The 20,190-nt window shown below is 43.6% G+C and overlaps 1 protein-coding gene across 1 annotated transcript; it reads left to right on the forward strand.

Moving 5' to 3' along the window:
- The first annotated feature begins 1,292 nt into the window (after positions 1-1,292).
- On the forward strand, positions 1,293-14,885 carry slc7a1a (solute carrier family 7 member 1a). Its single transcript, XM_079283772.1, is given in 14 exon segments — positions 1,293-1,739; positions 3,798-4,086; positions 4,169-4,351; positions 4,512-4,670; positions 4,930-5,107; positions 5,230-5,363; positions 7,199-7,421; positions 8,968-9,104; positions 9,940-10,042; positions 10,667-10,854; positions 10,971-11,122; positions 11,241-11,349; positions 11,441-11,513; positions 11,515-14,885. Coding segments are annotated over 13 exon segments (1,917 nt in total). The 5' UTR covers positions 1,293-1,739; positions 3,798-3,899; the 3' UTR covers positions 11,606-14,885.
- The last annotated feature ends 5,305 nt before the right edge of the window (positions 14,886-20,190 follow it).

Here is a 20,190-nt window from a genome sequence, read left to right on the forward strand (position 1 = left end):
CGTCAAACGTGCTACTGACCTGTTTACTTATGAACTATCTCAATACACAATATCTGAATGCAAATGCACACAAATATGGTACGTTAAAAGACACTTCCATTTCAGTTTGTAGTGCTATTTTAATGAATCTAAAATACAAATATTCTCTCGGAGGAATTAGATATGGACGAAAAACGGTTTCTTAACCTTTTATTTTAACCGTGAGTACTATGTTCATGTACTAAAGGCTAACACTTGGAACACTGGACAACTCAAATATTCATATTCTCTGAATATTCCGGATGTCTTGGATCTTCAACAATTGCAGACAAATGATCAGCAAATGATCAGCAAAGAGACTCCAGTGTTAAACAGAGGTGTCAGTACATTTCGCTATCTTTCATGTGATTGTAGCTCCCCATGCTGGTGTTTTAGCATCCGCTATCTTTGTACTAGAACTGAATGGAGGTAATGGGACAACCTTTTTTTTCCTGAAATATGTGACTACTTCTCCGGACCGTGTCAGGAATAGGCTGAGAGTTGGATCGTTGTGTGTTCAGACACGTCGTCATTGGTCCCTTGTCACACGTTCTTAGTTTCGCCAGAAGCGTAAATCATTCTTTCTTCATGGTCAAAACTTGGCTGCCAATGACTTTGCCTGTTCCCGACAGACTGACCGATTGGCACACATGAAATCCACACACACAAGAAGTTCAAGGTGACCCATTGGGGCACGCGGCCAGTCAAACAGCATCAAATGAAATTGTTTACAGGCGCCAAAAGATAAAACCTGTCATTAAGACTACACCAGGACTTGCAGTAGGATGCATGGGATGGATACATATGGGACATGTCAACAAGCAGCAGTAACTGCTGTTGCATGCCGTTCTCTCTCCTCGGCGAACCCACTTCCAGAAAGCAATTCCACTCAGTTAGCTGGAAGCCTACAGTGGGTGGGTATGCTTTTGAGCTGAACTGAGTGACCCCAAATCTGTGAAACAATCCACCGGACGACATAGATATCAAAATATGCATTCTACTTTTTTCATTCCTCCAACATAACACGGAATAATTAAATGAGAGATACATGAAATTGTTGCTGGGGGGACGATATTAATGCAATTTATTCCAAGTCTACCGCTAGTTATTTTGTGGGTAGTCATTAAGAGTACTCATAGCCTTCCTAAATGTCAAGCAGTGTCATATTTGCGGTGTACTCTCATAGCTTCTAACGGATCACATCCCCTTCCCTGTTCATCCACTCCCTCCCACTGACGGGCACTGCCTTTGCCTTCTGCACAACTCTTCCACTGTACTCTCTCTGCCAAAACCATTTTAATCTGACAGTGGGCCGGGTATACGTGTATGTGTGTGTGTGTGTGTGTGTGCACACACTGAGTTAAGAAGGGACCATGCCGTCTAAAGCCTGAAGTCTATGCAGCTCCAAACTCCGTAATTATGAAATATCTTACAGGCATCCAGAGTTATTACCGTAAAAATGAAGGTTTTCATGGTCAGCCAACGACTGCGACATTGTGACCGTGCTTGTGTGTACATGCGTGCGTGTGCTGCTTCGAATAGCAAAGCCATGTGATTCCTCCAGGTTCTATTTCAGAGCGGCTGCCGTCAATCGCTCTGCAGTCGTCACAGCAGCTTCAAGAATGGTTAACAAATGTGGCGTTTAATCCCTCGATCTGCCACCGTTTGTTTTTTCAAACTTTTCAGATCAACAGGTGAAGCCTATCTGTCGGTGTTCTGAAGTAAGTACTCCTTATATTTTCTCATTCCGCCTTTCTGGAACAGCTTATTATTTGTATTACAGCTACTTATTTATCTGGGCAGAATACGAATATACCGTAAGCATGGGCTCAGCAGTCTTACTGCTGCTGGTTTGGTCGAGTAATTTCATGGATTACTTGTGCAACAGCGGTTTCCCTTCAATTCGTTTCTTTGTAAACAGATGAAGGAAACAAATATTTCTCTAGATGTACTCTTCATTTACTGCGTGTATGCATTTCATCATGGGGTCACTGTGGCTCAGCGGTAGAGCAGTGGGAGTGGCTATGACTGAATATGTTGAAGGTAAATTTGTAAAAATGCAACACAAACATCATGATGCTCCCTTTCAGTTTTCATTTAGGAGGATCTTTATTTGGTTATGACAATCTCCAAGATGCACCCGTACATCCATCAACGTCTTGCAGGTGTTGGGCTGTTTTTTTTATGTCGAGCACAACAACAACAAAAACAGCTTGATGTATGAGCTCGTATGAGATGTGTATGAATATCGATTAGTATGTTGATTATGTTCTACATACATTTACTTATAAGAAAACCAGAAAATATTTTGCAATTTTCTTAAAAAACAAAGCAAATTTATATCATCTTCTGACAATCTACTATTCGACTAATCAATCCGTTCTGATTAAATGGCAGATCTTTATGTTGTAGGCCCCTAATGGTGTGCAGTATCACATTGGCATACAATACCTGTAATTTCTTCCACTCCATTTCTAGAGAACATCCAGCGAAGCCTCACTGCCATCAAGCGGCGTCACTTATTAACAATGACTCGGTGCAGACAATAGGGACCTCTGCAACACCAAATAGCAGCTGCAGGTGGAAAGAGGCTGAATTGAAATGTCTTCTGACTTGTAATAATTGCAATCATTTCAGCTCGCAGTGGTGGCAGTGCTTTGGGTTTAGCGTTGAGACAGCGAAGTGTTTCTTAATGTATAAGCTTGTACAGTAAACATGCCCCACTGCACATTTGAGCTTTGAATACAAGTACATCCATTTGGAGAACTTGTAAAACTGCAACATATTGTTTTCTGGAAAGAAAGAAAAAAAGCCACAAGGTTGTCTCCTTAGCTTACCCTTCTATGCCAGTTTCCACAAGGTGTGACATGACTGTTGCACTGTCCACATGACCTTTCTGGGTTAATGTCCTCATGTGGAGCGGTGCCATTGTTTCAAAATGGGCCACAGTGTTATCCTGCTGCATGTCTGGTCCGCTTCCATGGGACGCGCCACTGGACTTCTGCCATACCGCCACAACCTAACTCCCACAGCTGCAGGACATTGTTTATACCCCCTCCCCTCTGTCTTTCCTCTTTCCATTCCTCACTCTGCCCTCTCTGGGCCAATATCAAGTATTACCTCTCAGTTTGTGAGCTCAGCCCTGGGGAATGTGCACGACATGTTGGACAGACCACTGACTCACAGTATCTTCTCAGCAACCACTTACAGGTCTTACAGCTGCTTTTTTTTGCCTCTAGAGGGTAGAGGTAGGTTCCAACGGCTGCTCAATAGTGGATTGTCCTTGTTTGTATCGTTGCAGAGGTAAATAGTAGCGGTCATGGTAGCTTTAGTTTCTTCTGCTATGTGTAGGGGTAACACAATGCAACAAGTCTCTACGGCACGTTTCAAAAAAGTCTTTTCTGTGTCATGATGAGCTGTGATTGTCTTCGTCTGGAACAGTCTGTTCCAGGGCTTTGCCTCCTCCCCTGTGAGCCGTGTGATGTAACACACGTCAGCAACGTATCCAGCAATAAGATGGATTATCCCTATAGGATTCTGGTTTTTTGGCAAGCAGTCACACATTGTGGATTTGGGTTATGTAACTCCCCAGGAAACAGTGTTCTACTTTACAAGTTTCTCAAGTTTGTCAAACCGCTTAACCCAGTGTGCAACACTTCACCACTGTGCAAACCATGTGTTTCTTCAACGACTGCTGTAAAAAGTTCCACCGCTTATTTTGAAGCACTTGAGTGTGCGGAACTTTAAATCACATTCCCTCATCTTCTCTCTCCTGCTAGGTTGTGTGTGACCTCTCCCCTTCCCCCCCCCCCCCCCCCTCATCCCGTGACCTCTGAACCCCGGTCAACCATCTCCCCCTCCCTGAGGTCAGACTGGGATCCATGGCGCTGAAGAAGCTTCTGGGTTTCGGGAAGCAGTTGCTGAGGGTGAAGGTGGTGGACTGTAACGCGGAAGACTCCCGTCTGTTGCGATGCCTCAACACCTTTGACCTCGTGGCCCTGGGCGTGGGAAGCACGCTGGGCGCTGGCGTCTACGTGCTGACCGGTGCTGTTGCGCGAGAGAATTCAGGTAAGTTGACACCTCAGCAAGCGATTGAAAGATGTTCTTCAAGCCTCCCTCTAATCATGTGATGTCCATTGTCTCCCCATAGGTCCTGCCATTGTGCTGTCTTTCCTGATAGCAGCGTTGGCCTCAGTGATGGCAGGTCTGTGCTATGCTGAGTTTGGAGCCCGTGTTCCCAAGACAGGCTCAGCTTATCTCTACTCCTATGTGACTGTCGGGGAACTCTGGGCCTTCATCACTGGATGGAACCTCATCCTCTCCTATATCATTGGTAAACAACACGCAAATTCCTCATTTACTATTATGTTGCCCTCCTTTTTGTTGTTTGAGCTCCCATGCAGAGAAACAGAATGAGAGGGCACAACCAAGACAATCAAAAGCACAGGCACCACAAAAATCGACCTCAACTGCTTCATCTACCTTCATCTCAGGTACCGCCAGCGTGGCCCGAGCATGGAGCGCCACCTTTGACGAGTTTGTAGGGAAGCGCATGGAGCAGTTCTGCAGGGAGTACATGTCCATGAATGCACCGGGTATATTGGCAAAGTACCCCGACATGTTTGCTGTTCTCATCATATTCATCGTCACAGGTAAGAAAACCTCTTTTCTTTCTCTCCCTCTCTCTCTCGTGTCAGAAAGAGCATACTTTGTGACTTTGTCTTTCCCGTAAACCTTTATAGTTGACATTGCTGCAGTGGCGGATATTCACTACAGATAAATAGGTTGACGAATTTGAGTACAAAACGTGTGTAACCACAGGTTTACACGCTACACGCTCCAGTGTAGTCTCCGCCTCCAAACAAGTTTTCATTTTCTTTCTTATTGTCCACGTCTTCTCCATTTTCTAAGGTCTGCTGGCATTCGGGGTCAAAGAGTCAGCTATCGTGAACAAGGTTTTTACGTGTATCAACGTCCTGGTCTTGCTGTTCATGGTGGTCTCTGGCCTGGTCAAAGGTACTCTGAAGAACTGGCAGCTGGACCCTGAAGAGATCCTACATGCCAATTATACCAGTAACTCCAGCCTCAAGTAAGAATGTGGATACACACCCACCTCTATAGCAAAGATGTTCTGTGAAACATCCTATGTTACATTTGATTTTGCTTTGTTATTTTTTGCTGATTTGAATCGTTCTTTTCGTCCCTGCTCAGTCTGACAGGCGTCCTGCCAACCAAAGAGAGTTTAGGAGTGGGCGGCTTCATGCCGTTTGGTTTCACAGGCGTCCTATCGGGAGCTGCTACCTGTTTCTATGCCTTCGTTGGATTTGACTGCATCGCCACCACAGGTCAGTGCCAGAAAACTCAGTTAGCCAGTTGGTCTCTTATACCTTCTATTGCCTCATGGGCATGTGACTGCTTTTGAAAGGGGTGTTGTAACTGAATCTGGAGTTGGGACCATTTCCATCCTAAGCTTGTTTAAACACCCAGGAGTGTTCCATAAGAGGGTCAGGGCAGAGTGAAAAGAGACAGTTGAGTGAGTTTGACCCAAATTGGCTCTTGCTGGAATGCAGAGCACTGTGACGCCGGTTAAGGTGAAATCATGATACCGGGTTTGGTGTTCGGACGTTTTTTTCTACACTGTGCCGATCTATACACCTGTGAATTGGTGTGTGTCTTCATCCATGTCGTTCTGTTTAATCGGTTGAAGGCCTCTGGATTCTAAAGAAAAGGAAAAGGGGTGGGAGAGTCTCTCTGGACCCCCGGCTATTCCCACCCCTCTTGTTCCTGAATTCGAATTGGCTAGTGTGAGGTTAACACTGAATGATTGCTTCAGTTTGACTTGTGGGGGCATTCTCAGCAAGCCCTAAATTATATCATGTGTGTGTGTGTGTGTATTCTGGCTACCAAGAGTTAAGTTGCCATGAAGCCCTTCCCCCTCCACACGCACACACAAATGTAGACATAGGCACACAAACATCCACACAATTGTTACCCGTTATGCATATTACCTCTGACCTTCCAATAATCTGTGGCGATCATTAGCTGTCGTGAATGGTGATGTCGGAATGGAAACCAGACAGTGTGATACAGACTCCATCATCGCAATGTGATTTCAGTGCAGAACAAGACGTGAGTGTTCGCCTGAGGAGCTCTGTTGTATAATCACCTGCGGCTGAATGGTTGGGTGGTTTCTTAAATACATTAGTTTGCCCTGTTTTCCACATTTTTTGGGAATTCTGCCAATACGACGGTGTCGTTTTCCGTTTGGGGAGTAGGGGGGCATCTATGAGTGTTTATTTTTATTCTTATTAATAGTATTCTGTGTATATATTAGGGGTGTAACGGTTCACAAAATTCACGGTTGGGTTGGGTACGATACAGTGGAGCCACGGTTCGGTACGTTTCGGTTCAGTAGAAAACTATAAATGCCAGAGAAATGTACTTGATTTTAAAATATATTTATTCATTAAAACTGTGCTACACTGTAGCGTGTCTCACAGCGCAAAAGTTCCCGACTGGAGTAGAACGTTTTTCTTTGGTGGTGGGCGTGTCAGAGAGCACGCTGTCCGTTACGTCATGTGGGTTGCCAGTTTGAGAACAGTGGCTCCACCGAAAACATAATATTTCCCACAATTTAAGCTTCTGCATTTTCCAAATGCACTAGTATTATTATACTATTACTATTATTATATTATACTCGTATTATAAATTTGAATTTCTTTTAACTTGTCTTGTTATGTGTTTTTCTGTCTGACTATGCGTTTCTTGTGTTGCTGCATGTCTTGGCCAGTTCTGCCTTGCAAAAGAGATTTTTAATCTCAATGGGACTACCTGGTTCAATAAAGGTTTAAAAAAAAAAGAAATTCCTTTTTTTTATTCAAACGTATTGTTCGGTTCGTCATGCGTACCGAACCGTGAGCCTCGTACAGAACGGTTCAATACGAATACGCGTATTGTTACACCCCTAGTATATATATATTTATATAAATTTGATCACAAAAAAACACATTTGTAGCACTGCAGTTGATAATGCAGATTTGTCTCTTGTAATTCCAATAGGCAGGACTTTTATGCTTTCAAAAAAATTGAATGCATAAGTCAGCACCCGTTGAAGTAATAAATCGGTGAACACGTACTTCTTTCCCTGTTTAACTGTGTCTGTTCCTCGTCTACGCCCTAGGCGAAGAGGTGAAGAACCCCCAGAGAGCCATCCCTATTGGCATCGTGTCCTCGCTGCTCATCTGCTTTGTAGCCTACTTTGGGGTTTCTGCCGCCCTCACCCTCATGATGCCATACTACCTGCTTGACAGCAACATCCCTCTGCCTGCAGCTTTTAAATATGTGGGCTGGGCAGGAGCCACATATGTTGTTGCTGTAGGCTCTCTTTGTGCTCTGTCCACTAGGTAAGCAGTTACACACACATGCATTGGTCTGCCGTTAGCTTAACATGCATGCTCATGTACTCGTTCACACACACACACACACACACACACATAGACATTCCTGTGTGCGGGACTATGTGAATGTATATTTAACTTCAAAAGGCATTTGATTTGACCTTTCTGTTTGCTGCTGCCTTTAATTGAACCACGTTCAATTGATATATTAATCAATTTCCTGCATTTCGGCATTTTACGACTGCATTTTATTTCTTACACTGTTTTTTAATTGTTTTTGAAATCTCCTTTTCTTTTGCCTTGTGTTTTGATGCTTTTAATGGTTTTATGTGAAGCACTTTGAATTACCTTGTTGTTGAAATGTGCCATACAAATAAACTTGCCTTGCCTTGCCTTGACTAAAAATAAGAGCACTGCTAAGAATATATGGTACCATCAGTTTGTTATTATGTAACTCATGTAACCGAAGGCCACCACATGCTTGATTTTTTAAATTAATAATCAGTTTTTAATGGTTTTATAATGGCGGTGTTATTCTACATACATGCTTTTATTCTGAATGCCTGCTATGATAGAGAATTGTTAAAGATAACTATGGATTCTATACATTTCAAAATGTGTGCAAAGTATATTTAAGGTCACAAACAGCTGCGTGCGTTGATGTTAAACATGTTCGTGCATGCAACTATTATCCTTACTGTATACGTTTTGCACAAGATGCAGCATATTATTTTTTGTAAATGTACTGTATGATGTTGCTTGTATCTGTGAGCTGGTGTCTCTGTTCATGTACGTTTCTCGGCATTTTCGTGGGTGTAAGTGTGGATACTATATATCCTGGTCTTCCCCCCTGGTAGCCTGCTGGGTGCTATACTCCCCATGCCCCACCTGATGTGGGCTATGACCGACGATGGGGTGCTTTTCAAGTTCATGGCCGGGATCAGCCCCCGCACCAAAACCCCGCTAACCGCAACCCTCACCTCTGGCGTAGGGGCAGCTGAGACACTAACACGCATGTTTTTAAACAGCATCTATTTTCAATGAGGCTTGTTTTCAAGCTGCTGTGCTGAGCTGCGTCGGGTTGGACATGCTCTGGTCTGCCGATTGCAGATTCAATTGAACTGTGTTATAAAGAAACTTGCCAGAAATCAGCACTTCAGCATGAAGGCTTAGCTTCACTAACTGTCATGGCCAGGTCTCTTATGTAGGCGTTCTTCTGACATGGGTCAGTGGCCGGACTTGTTTTTCTTTAAGGAACTTAATGTGGGGAGCCTTCTTTTTCTACCTGCATCTTGTTGGTGTAAGAAGAAGAATAAACTCCAAACTAAACTGCCCCTGCTGCTCTACAGTGCAAGCCTGTCCGGTATCCCGCTACTCGTCCCCACCCGAAATCCGCACCTACTATCCTTGCCATACGTATTTGTCTCCTTTAGCTAATTCCTCCCCTTCCTTCCCTACTGACCTCTTTCCATTCTTCCTTTCCCCTTGTTCCTCTACCATGCCCCTACAACTGTTGTCCCAATCTGATGTTTTCCTCCCCACGCCTCCCCAGTCTGTTGGGCTCCATGTTCCCCCTACCCCGTATCATCTTTGCCATGGCTCGGGATGGCCTGCTCTTCTCCTTCCTGTCCCGTGTCAGCGAGAGGAAATCCCCCATAACGTCCACTGTGGCCTCTGGGGTTATGTCTGGTAAGATTGTTAAATGGGGACTGATAAGGAAAACAAGAGTATTTGGGAAGAGGGACGGAGAGAGAGGGCATGAAGGGAGGAAGGTATGAGATGATGTGAAAGTAGAATTAAAGAAAACCAAGAGCAAGCAAAAAAGGAGTACAACGTGCAGGATCCGCTTTGACCTTTCTGTCAGCCGTCGTTAGTGGATGCTATGTATGGCCACAAATGGCAACAGGGAAGAAGTGGCTGTGACCATTTAAACATGCGTTTTTCAAAATGTTTTGCAACTGTCATTTCTACATGGAAAGGGTTGTGTTGAGGCAAAGGGAGTCACCACATCTTTTCCGATGTGCTTACTGTGCGCTGCATTTGCTGAACTTTGTGCTGTAATGTTACACAAAAAGTCGACAGCCATGCCAGCAGCTCTGTGAGCCCGAACCACACACAGCAGTGCTTTGAGCTGAGTGCAAAAACTCAGCATGGTAACATGCTCACAGTGACAATGTTTTGGGGATATGTTTACCTTGTTAACCGTAGAATGTTCGATAGACATAGACAATTAAAGTGCAGACATGTTTATGGAAAATCCAAGGACCAACTTCAGAACACATAACGGTTCTCTCTATTTATTATTTTTCATGGTAACAAGGGTCCAAAGGATCAGACAACTCTTCTAATTGTTTTCTCTCTCTCTCTCTCTCTCTCTCTCTCTCTCTCTCTCTCTCTCTCTCTCTCTCTCTCTCTCTCTCTCTCTCTCTCTCTCTCTCTCTCTCTCTCTCTCTCTCTCTCTCTCTCTCTCTCTCTCTCTCTCTCTCTCTCTCTCTCTCTCTCTCTCTCTCCTTGCTCATGGAAGCTATCATGGCATTTCTGTTCGACCTGAAGGACCTGGTGGACCTGATGTCGATAGGGACGCTGCTGGCCTACACATTAGTGGCTACCTGCGTCCTGGTGCTCAGGTCAGTGGGGGGACATAAGTATGTCGAGTTTATCCAGGGTCAGTGGTTCTGATGGCTCAGTGGTTCAGATGGCCAAAATCGGGGGAATGGCGAAGCGCTGAACCCGTCAGCGCTTCGCCATTCCCCCGATTTTGACCACTTATGAAAATAATTTCCATGTTGGAGTTGGTCCAGCGTTAAGCTCAAAACACTTCCATCGTGCCACCTTCCTGCTGCCACATTTGTTTACATCTCTTTTTAGCAACCAGTGAAACTCAGCTCTGCATTCTTGTTGAAAGCAGTTTCATACTACCAGACAAAATATGACTTCAACTGCTGTTGCTAAAAATGTGGCTGCAGCTGACGTAACAGCATAATTGACATTACTTATAAACAGGTTCACGGTGCACAACAGCTGCTCCTTAACATTGCATTACCACTGGGACTAGCAACTATTTACATTGATGTGAATACAGAGTAAATTAGCAATGGTAAAACAGCTAAGTGTGTGTGTGTGTGTGTGTGTGTGTGTGTGTGTGTGTGTGTGTGTGTGTGTGTGTGTGTGTGTGTGTGTGTGTGTGTGTGTGTGTGTGTGTGTGTGTGTGTGTGTGTGTGTGTGTGTGTGTGTGTGTGTGTGTGTGTCAGGTACCAGCCCGAGCAGCCCGGCCTGATGTATGAGATGGCCAATACTCAGGATGAGGTGGAGCTGAGCGACGGCATCAGTGTCCCCAGTATGGGCATCCTGCCTGGTTTCAAGACCCTCCTGTTCCCAGATGACCCTGAGCCGACGACACTGTCAGGCTTCGCTGTCAACATCTGTGCCGCTGCCATGGGTACGTGATGATAGATTGAATGGATTCATTTAAAAAATCGGAGTCGTGGTTGGTGAATTAAATGGAACTTGTGCAGAGTTAAACATGAAATGATTTAAAAACATGTTTTTGTGCAGGAACGTTGATCCTGGTGTTCAGCGTACTGGCAGTGCATGGAGGCTTTGTGGTGTGGAACATCGTAGCCCTAAGTGCCATCTTCATGGCGTGTCTCCTCCTCACCTTTATCGTCTGGAGACAGCCTCAGAGCAAGACAAAGCTGTCCTTTAAGGTTTGATTTTCAGAATGGTTCGGATAAAAAAAAGAAAAAAAACACTCCTTGTGATCCTTTCACTTTGCGAAGTCTTAACGCAAGTTGTCATGTTTCCTTATGATACTGGACTCTTTAGGTTCCACTGCTACCCTTCCTTCCAGTGATCAGCATGTTTGTCAATATTTACCTGATGATGCAGCTGGACAGAGGCACTTGGATACGGTTTTCTGTCTGGATGGCTATAGGTAGGCAGTCTTTATTTTCGAACAATCATGATTGTCTTTCGGAAGGGGGACATGGTAGTTGCATAAATTGTATCGATCCCTGCCGTTTCAGGTTTCGCGATCTACTTCTGCTACGGCATTCATCATAGCACCGAGGCCGCTCTGGCTCGCTCGTCTCCGGAGACAGATGAGCGAGCGCAATCGCAATTCAGAGGCGTCGCCGGAAGAGGAGGCCGTCCTGCACAATGATGCCAAGGAAGACGACGATGATTTGTAGGCTGCATTGGAACGTGCCGCATACATTTCGACCTCCCCCGCTGCCAGTTTGTCTGTGTAAGAGTATTTCTGACTGCTCACTTGCAGTGCTCCCTTTTTGGGTGGAAAGTACCGGTACTGATAAACAACTTTTACCCTAAATTTCATGAACCTGTGACTTTCCCTCTTGACTGCCGGGTAGAAAACAGAAAACTTGGGATAGAACTCAAAAGCAGAGCTTCTTGAGCCATGATTGACATGTCCTGTTATTTCAGTGTTTTGTTATAAGCTTGCTACCCCTTTTGTTTGGGCTTGAGCTCCAAATGCTCCTTATTGCTTGGCTGTACGAGGGGGGGGGGGGGGGGCTCTTGTGGCGCGCTGGAGCTAGGACTGTGTGCACAGGTGGTAACATCAGAAACAGAAACATGTACATGTAGTCTTTCTTTCTGTGAAAACAAAACAACTGTACATGTCTAATTCTTAACAAAATTAGATAATACTCAGTTTTGAATACAGATTGGTACGCATCCTCTTAAACCTGCCAACTCTTACGGAGGACTGTTAAAGCAGCGTTTCACTATCAGTTACATGACAAGTGAGAGCTTGCACAATGCGCTGCAAATCACGTGTTCGTGATATAATTATCCCTGTTGACCAGCAGAACAGGGTGGTCAAAATGCAGGGAGCTGAAGCTTACAAGTGTCCATGAGGTCAATACCATCTGAGGTCCCAGGCTTTCACTTGTAATTGTGGTTCTATTATTGTGGTTATGTGCAAATTATAATTCTGAAACTGCCGTATCAAGACAGCAAACAACATTGTGTTGGACAGTTTGTTACTGTGACATACAGATCTAGTCCTGACTGGGGGCATTTTACAGTCAAGCCATCTGACTCGTAATCGTGGACCTGATATCTGGTTTTAAATTCTCTTCACAATACTAATGACAGTTGTTAAACTCTCTTATTTTTGTGATATTTAATAGCCTTTGTAAATGAATGAAACCTGGATGCGTAACGTCAGTTAATGTTGCGTAACATTAGATGATTGGGAATTGTCACAGTGCTGGCTGCTGTGTGTTGTTTTTGCATCTGTAGCTTCTAGCATTTCGGTTCTCTTCTTCATAAAATGACACAGGCTGCCTTTTTTTGTATTTATGTTACATTTGGAAGAATGTTTTTGTTTCCTAATTTGTTCTCACCGTTTCTCATGTTTATTAACTGCTTTATATTACCCGCTTCCTAAAACACGTCAATACCAGGACCTTTCACATCATGAATCTGATTCAATTTCATATTTACTGTTTTATTACAACAGTTTTGTTTGTCATTCTTCCTCGTCAAAACCAAGCGTACTGTACCCACAGTGCAACTGGACCGCCAACAGTTCAATCAGATGTTCAAATGTGTTATGCTATAAACTAATGTAGCTTGGGGCCACCAGCGTCGAGGAGCGATGAGGAGAGGGCCACAGAGGTTTGGTAAGCTCACTTCTTTCTAACTGCAAACCCCCGAGATCGTCATTTTTCAAACTTGTAGTTTTAAGACTCAACTGACAAGATGACTCAAGGGACATCACTTGAGGCAATTTATCTGACTTTGAACATAGTTTGTCGAGTAAAATTGCTGGAGTTCCCCTTCAACGAAAAAAATCTTCATTTAAATGCAGACCGATGCATTAACACTCAGTTTATAACCTTGAAGCTCATTCTCTGTGGTCAGGGGAGTCCTTTACAACTAAATCGTTCTCTAAAAGTACAAACATGTTTTATTAACATTGTGTATAAAAGACATTGTTTATATTTCTTGCAGTAAATTATTTGTAAATTTGAGAAGGGCTTAAATGATGTGGCCCTGTTTGTGTCTGACATTGTGTTGCTTATTTTGTGTTTACGTGAAACTTTATCTTCAGGGTTGGCAATGTTGGCAGGGTCATACTGGGCCTCAGTAGAAGTGTAACAATGTGATATTGCATTGCTTCTTCAAGTCTCACTTTTGACTTATCCAGGGGTTTTGGTAATGTTTGTACTAAACATGATAATATTCATTGTTGAATTGTTACACGACGCAATTATTTTGTTACAAACGAGCAGCGTCACAGATAGTCAAAGCATATTCCCCATGATTGTATCATTTTCAAAGAAATCTACAAATGCACATTATGACATAACAATGCAACAGCAGTTAACCCTGCTTAATGTTCAAACGTACAGTCCCCTTGTTAGTTTTGAGAGACAGAGGGATGTGTATTTGAAAATATATCTTCTGGCATAATGAGTACCGGTACTTGTTTTTCCTTCATGTCATGCCAAACCTCAGTGTTTCCTTCTAAAAGAAGTACATTGTCCACACTTCGATAAAAGAGAGAGCTACTTTCTTACACTTTTGATGCTGCTTTAAACACTTTAGCTTTCCCTTTAACATATGTCACATAATAAGGCTTTTGATGTTTCAAATCCATCACCAGTGTTGGTGGCCGGCTGCTTCATGTTTATGTTGTTTTGCTGTGATTTCCTGACTTTCTTTGACTTTTTTCTTTCCCTGGTTGTCGTTGGCTTCCTTTACTGTGTAAATGCTGAAAAAAAGCACAAAAACAAATCGCTATGTTTAGGTCACATCAATGTTTTATCATTTTGTTTTTCATCTCTGTCTTCATTAGCCTTTTATTGAGCTTTTTAATCACATCTCACAGCCTTCTTCACCAGATGGACATCGGCCAACAGTCAATGTATCAATGTCAACATGGACGAGGAAGCCCATTAAGTCAAAGTTGCATACTTACTGTAGGTTAGATAGCAATGAGAATAGATACCAGAGGAAGACCATGAGATGCGGCTGACATCTCCAGAATAGGCTAGTTAGTGGGCCTTGTCTTTCTTTCTTTTTTGTCAAAGTGCATTCTGGTGCCATGTACATGTACAGCACATAGCCTAAACATGTAATAGGCCAGAATAAACAGGCGTACAGATCGTAATGTTAAAACTGGCTAATAATGCCTGTTTATGACACCAACAAAAAAGACTGATTGTATTTTCATGTTGTTGTTTTTCACAATGAAAATCACCATGTGTGGGATTTGAAATTCCTTTACGAATGAGGGGCTGAATGCTAATAAAATATCCCTCACATAGCAACTTTAATAGCAGTGTCAACATGCAGTTGAAATAGCAGGTATTCATTCCTGGCAGTTAAGGATGACATTGTTTTTGCTTGTCTCCTTACCCTCTCTTTCTTTTCGTTAAAGTATGTGTGTTTCGTGCATCACTCCTGTAAATAAAAAGAAAAAGAGCTTTTCAACATCCAGACTCTTAGTGTCGTGTTTTTATTTTGAAATCCACTCATTTTGAACTTCTAATATGATCCAGCAGAGAGCGCACATGTGTTGAGAGAGAGAGAGAGAGTGAAACTCCGGCGCCTGAGCATACGGCTGCTCTGCCAGGTGTCGGCTGCAGCATCAGCACCGCTCCTCCTCCTGTCCGCAGCATCTCTCTCTCTCTCTTTCTCCTTGCACTGCGAGTCAGAGAGAGAGAGAGAGAGAGAGAGAGAGAGAGAGAGAGAGAGAGAGAGAGTGCAAAGACGCGCATGTGTTTCGTTTTGCCACCAACTGCATTTGAGCGACTTTTCTTAAACGACTCACACAAACCCGAAGGTAAGTCGCACAGCTGAAAACACCGCGCGGGGTGTCTTTTTTGCACCGATGCTTCGGAGTCCAGCGTAGGTTTTCTTGAAGATTGTGTCACACGTATTTTGCGCGTATAGGAGAACCGGATCTTGGTGCTGAATCGGTGAAATATTGATCTCATCATGTTGTTATCGCAGGCACGACGTGCAGCTTGTGACATTCCACAGCCTGTTTATAAAAAACAAATGCGATATGGAAGTTGATCAGCAGATCTGCGTGGCCAACGGTAAGTGGAGCAGTAGGCTGAAGGAGAGAATAGCGTGGTTTTGGAGAGAGAGAGAGTGAGGTCAGACAGGGAAGAGCAGGAGCAGGTCGGTGTGATTGATGGAGCAGGTCGCGTCTCTGGGTGATGCTAATGATCAGACATAGATTATCCTGGCTTTACAACTGAGCTATGATCCACTGTACTGAGAGGTGACAACGAAGATACTGGGAAGGCGTGTGTATTCTTTCTCGTAAGAATGATTATTTATTATGCGTGTTTATTATGCCGCCGTTTGTACAATTTTCTGACATCAAGTAAAAGAAAAGAAAAATGAATTCAAATAATATATATTTCAAAACCCCATCCTTCCCAGTTGTCCCCTTTAAATGCCAGTGGTTTTATAGTTGTGTTGTGGTATTTTAGTGTTATGCTGACTCAGACTTAAACAATTTAAGGAAAGTGGTTTTGGAAGTAGTATGAGCAGTGTGTGGAGAATGTTAAGTTTAATTATGCTCTCTTTTGGGACTGTTCACACCATCAGGGAAATATGTTTGCATCATTTAGCAAAGTATTCATTTTGTGAAATATTGCCTGTTTCTTCTCTTCGCCTTCGTTTACCAGTGAGTGAGCATGAGTTGCTCCTGCAGCTGCACACTCGAAGATCTCACCTCTTATTATTTTGCATCTTCTAACTCAGGTGCGAAGCCAGATGAGTCACATGCACAGTGTTTTCATGTGCTTTGGTTACTTTTGCAACAATTCCTCAGCTTCAGCTTTAGGTTACTTGGAGGGGAGTCGGGAGAGGAAAGACAGGAAGGGATGGATCAAGTAAAGCTGGGCAGATCTTTCACACTCTTGCCTCTTGTTCTGATTGATTCGGTGTCTGATTGATCAAGTTGCCCTTGAAAGTGCGGAGGGGACAGATTCCCTGTCTTTTTTTTTGCAACTGTGATCCCAGCGGTTAGCATTTGGCTGCGCTGCCCCGACACGTGGTCGATAGATTCTGCTCATGTGCATAAAATATGTTCCAGAAGTGCATTTTTTTTGTTTTTCATTGGAATAGTCTGGTGCCGTTATCGATCCCACTATCAGAGACTTCCCAAGTCTATGGATCTTCCAGTTCATCACAGGGCAGCAGAGCCTGTGGCCTTGGCTGTAGCTGCTGTAGATGGTGGTGCATGTGTGAGTGATTCATTACTTCTGACCTCTGCAATGTCCGAACAGCCATCAATTCAGCAGATCTCTGTCAGGAAAACCACTCGCAGCAGTGTGTGTGTGTGTGTGTGTGTGTGTGTGTGTGTGTTTTGTTGTAGTGCTCGGGCTCAGGTGCTTCTGTATGTGTGTGTGAGTGAGTGCTTCTGCAGGTAAGACAGTTTCTCACAAAGCCCTTGAGTGTAGCGCACGGGTGCGACTTTCAAGCTCATTTTATAGGGCAGAAGAGAGGAGAAGGTGGAGGAGAAAGGAGTTTTTTTTTATTCACTTTAATTTGTACAAAAGTGTTCTGCTAATTGATACCACAGTGGTCTGGATGTTGTAGAATACTAATGTGAACATTTTAGTTTGTAAAAAGTAGCTAAATGTGTATGTTGAGACAAGAGGGAATGACAGTATGAGGAGGAGGCTTCAGCTATTTCACTGTTGTGACTCACAATTAAACAATTTGGAGGCTTCTCTTTGCTCAGTATGAGGATGGTACGTGTGTGAATAAAGTGTCAACACACACTCTCAAATCCACGCTGTCTTTGTCTGGAAGGTGGCAATGAGCTTGTTGTAGCTCCTCCCCTGCAGTCACAGGCAGGACATCAGAGGGTGAACAGAGAGACACGCCTCCGCTGATGACACGCACACACACACACACACACACACACCTCCCTGTCCTGGTGTCAACATGAAAGACCTTGTTCACTTGTGTGTATGTGTGCATCCGTTTTCTGAATTTGTGCAATCAGTTACTTTTTTTTCTGTTTCACAATGTTTCTGCATTAAAATGAGTCAACAAGCTGAGTTCTAAATGAACGAATGCTACACTGTGAATGAAGCTAAACGGAGCCTGCGCAGCAGCATTCTCGTGAGGAACAGAGCTGTAAGTGCTGTTCTTAACTTGACTGTAAAAAGCCACAGAACCATTACCATATCATTTTTTTTTATTTTGCACATCATCACCATCCTAAAAAAAACCTCAGCTCACTTCTCACTGATCCATTGCCAGTTTCCCCTCCCCCACACCCCTGGGGTTTGCCACATTACACATGCATACACACACTCACACATTTCAACACCAACTCGAATCCCCCACATCCCCTCCTCACCTCCTCCCCTCCTCACTCTCTGCAGCTTCATTTTTTTCTATTATCATATTTTCCTAAAATAAACAGAAGTGACTCAGCCTGTCTCTAAGTTGCACTCAGCTTTTCTTTGTCTGGGTTGCTTCATCTTGCTAGCTTTATGTCTGACTATGTCTGTGTGTGTAGGTGTGTGTGCGTGTAGGTGTGTGTGTAAGCATGTGCCAACTTCCCTGCGGTCCCCCGGAGAATTATATCGGTGAATTCTTTGTCTGCAACCGCTTTGCATTTGAAGTGTACTCCTTCCCTCTCCTCTTTGTCCCCACATACAGACATGCAAGAGTTAACATTTTTCTCTGCGACAGGAGTAAGGGTAATAACAATGCGGTGCAACCAGCAACCAGTCTGGACGGACACCCTTTTCTCTCCTCTCCTCCATGCCATCCCTGTCTGGATCTATGTTTTAACTGCAGGGCTCAATGAACCAACAAACACAAGTCTCATGTCTTCCTCCCTCTCCTAATTCTCTCCTCCAGGCTGTAGCATGTCAGTGTATTTCTAATCACGCTAATCTCTTTACCGGCTCCCCTTTGCTTATTGTTCCCAACTCATCTCATTCCCGTTGTCATTTCTCTTTTCATTTCCTGCACATTTGTCTTTCCTTTATCCATCTCAGCTACAATCCACACTCAGAGGCTGCGTATAGCACAGCAAAACCAGACAGGAAAAGCAGGACCATGTCTGATTTGGAGATTCTTACCCAGTACTTGCCTAAAGCAACGCTGAAAAAAATAATGGAGATTTTTCATCAGTAAGCCACATTTCTTCCCGGTGTGAAGCTGCCTCTTTGTCTCTGCTCCTGCTGCAGCGATAGTCACTGCCCGAGTGTGTAGAGGTGCTTCTCACGCTGCTGCATGAGTAACTTTGCATGCAGATGTGCAAGTGTACATTGAGGCTTTTAGTTTAGCTTTCAAATGTTCTTCGTTACCCGTTTCTTTCTTAGAACGATGCAGTTTCTCTCTCCAGCTGTGTGATGGATGGATGTGTGAAGCATTTTTTTTCCATTTCGCTTCGGCTAATAAATTCTATTATCGGCATTTTGTGATTTTCAGATGATTTCATAGCAGGTTGCAAATACCGCATGGCCGCGTGCCATGCGGATATAAATCAGATTCTATTGCAGATGATCTGATTTTCTCATTCTCTTTATTCAGTTCGGTATGACCACCCACTCTGACCCGGGATCCTACAGAAAGCCTGTTACAGTTCCCCCCCTGCGATATAATGACTTCCCATGGGGATCAAAAAGGCGTCCGACTGTGTGTATGTGGGAGTGGAGTGGGATAGAGGGAGACAGAGGGGGAGAGAGCAGGGATTATTTGGGCAGATTTAGTCAGCTGATGTGCCATCTATAAGGATGCAAATGGGATTGATTAACTGTGTATTATTAAGATGGAAGAGAAGATTTAGGGAGGGAGAAGAGATATAGACAGACATGAAAAAATATTTTTAAATGTACCAATAAAACTAAATAATAACTAAAGGGAAACATCTGAATTGAATACAGCTGGGGGCTATATTGTGCTGCAGTCAGGGAAGCAAAGATCATTTTTAAGGAGCAGCTCTGTTGTTGCTTTTCGCTGCACATCTCGAAAAAAAAAAGTGCAGAGCAACTGGAGGATACTACTTCTGGATACTTCCCAGTCCTGCTTCACTGCTCTCTGTGATGGTGATCCCTCTGCTGTACGTATAGTGAGTTATGGCTAGGTTCACACATACAAACACTTGACAGTTTCGCGAAGCGCTACTTGTGAAAGTGTTGTCTACTGGCTGTCGATTGTGTCTTCTGTGAAAACACAGCTCTTCGCTGATTTCAGTGCTATTTCTGTCTGTGTTGTGTCACTGAGAGAGCTGGGAGGAGAAGGAATGGATGACTAAAGCTTAGCTTATTTCTGAATAGACTTACTCACTAAGCTTTATCCTGCAGGATGATTGTGTGTGAATAGAATCCAAAGTACAAGGAGAAAGGAATACGATATATTTTCCCCAAAAAGGACAACAGGATGATTGATTTTGGTGTATACATTATTTGCCAGTTTATTTTTGTATGTGTAAAAGTATGTATCCACATTTCTGTGGCACACACGCACCTACACACACACACACACACACACACACACACACACACACACACACACACACACACAAACCTAACATATTCAAGGAAAGTGTGCAAAACTGATGTCATTAGAGATTGATTACATGCTCGCGAAGACACAGCATGTATTGTATTAGGATTGGAGTTTCATCTTTAAAGGACAACTGCTACAGTGCATTTTAATGTAATCCTGCACTAAATCTAATTATGTCATGTGCTAACACCCAGGAGTCATAAATTATGGTTATGCACACGTCGACACTCTGTCCATTTGTGTTCCC

Source organism: Melanostigma gelatinosum (assembly GCF_949748355.1).
Source record: "Melanostigma gelatinosum genome assembly, chromosome: 14".
NCBI lineage: Eukaryota > Metazoa > Chordata > Actinopteri > Perciformes > Zoarcidae > Melanostigma > Melanostigma gelatinosum.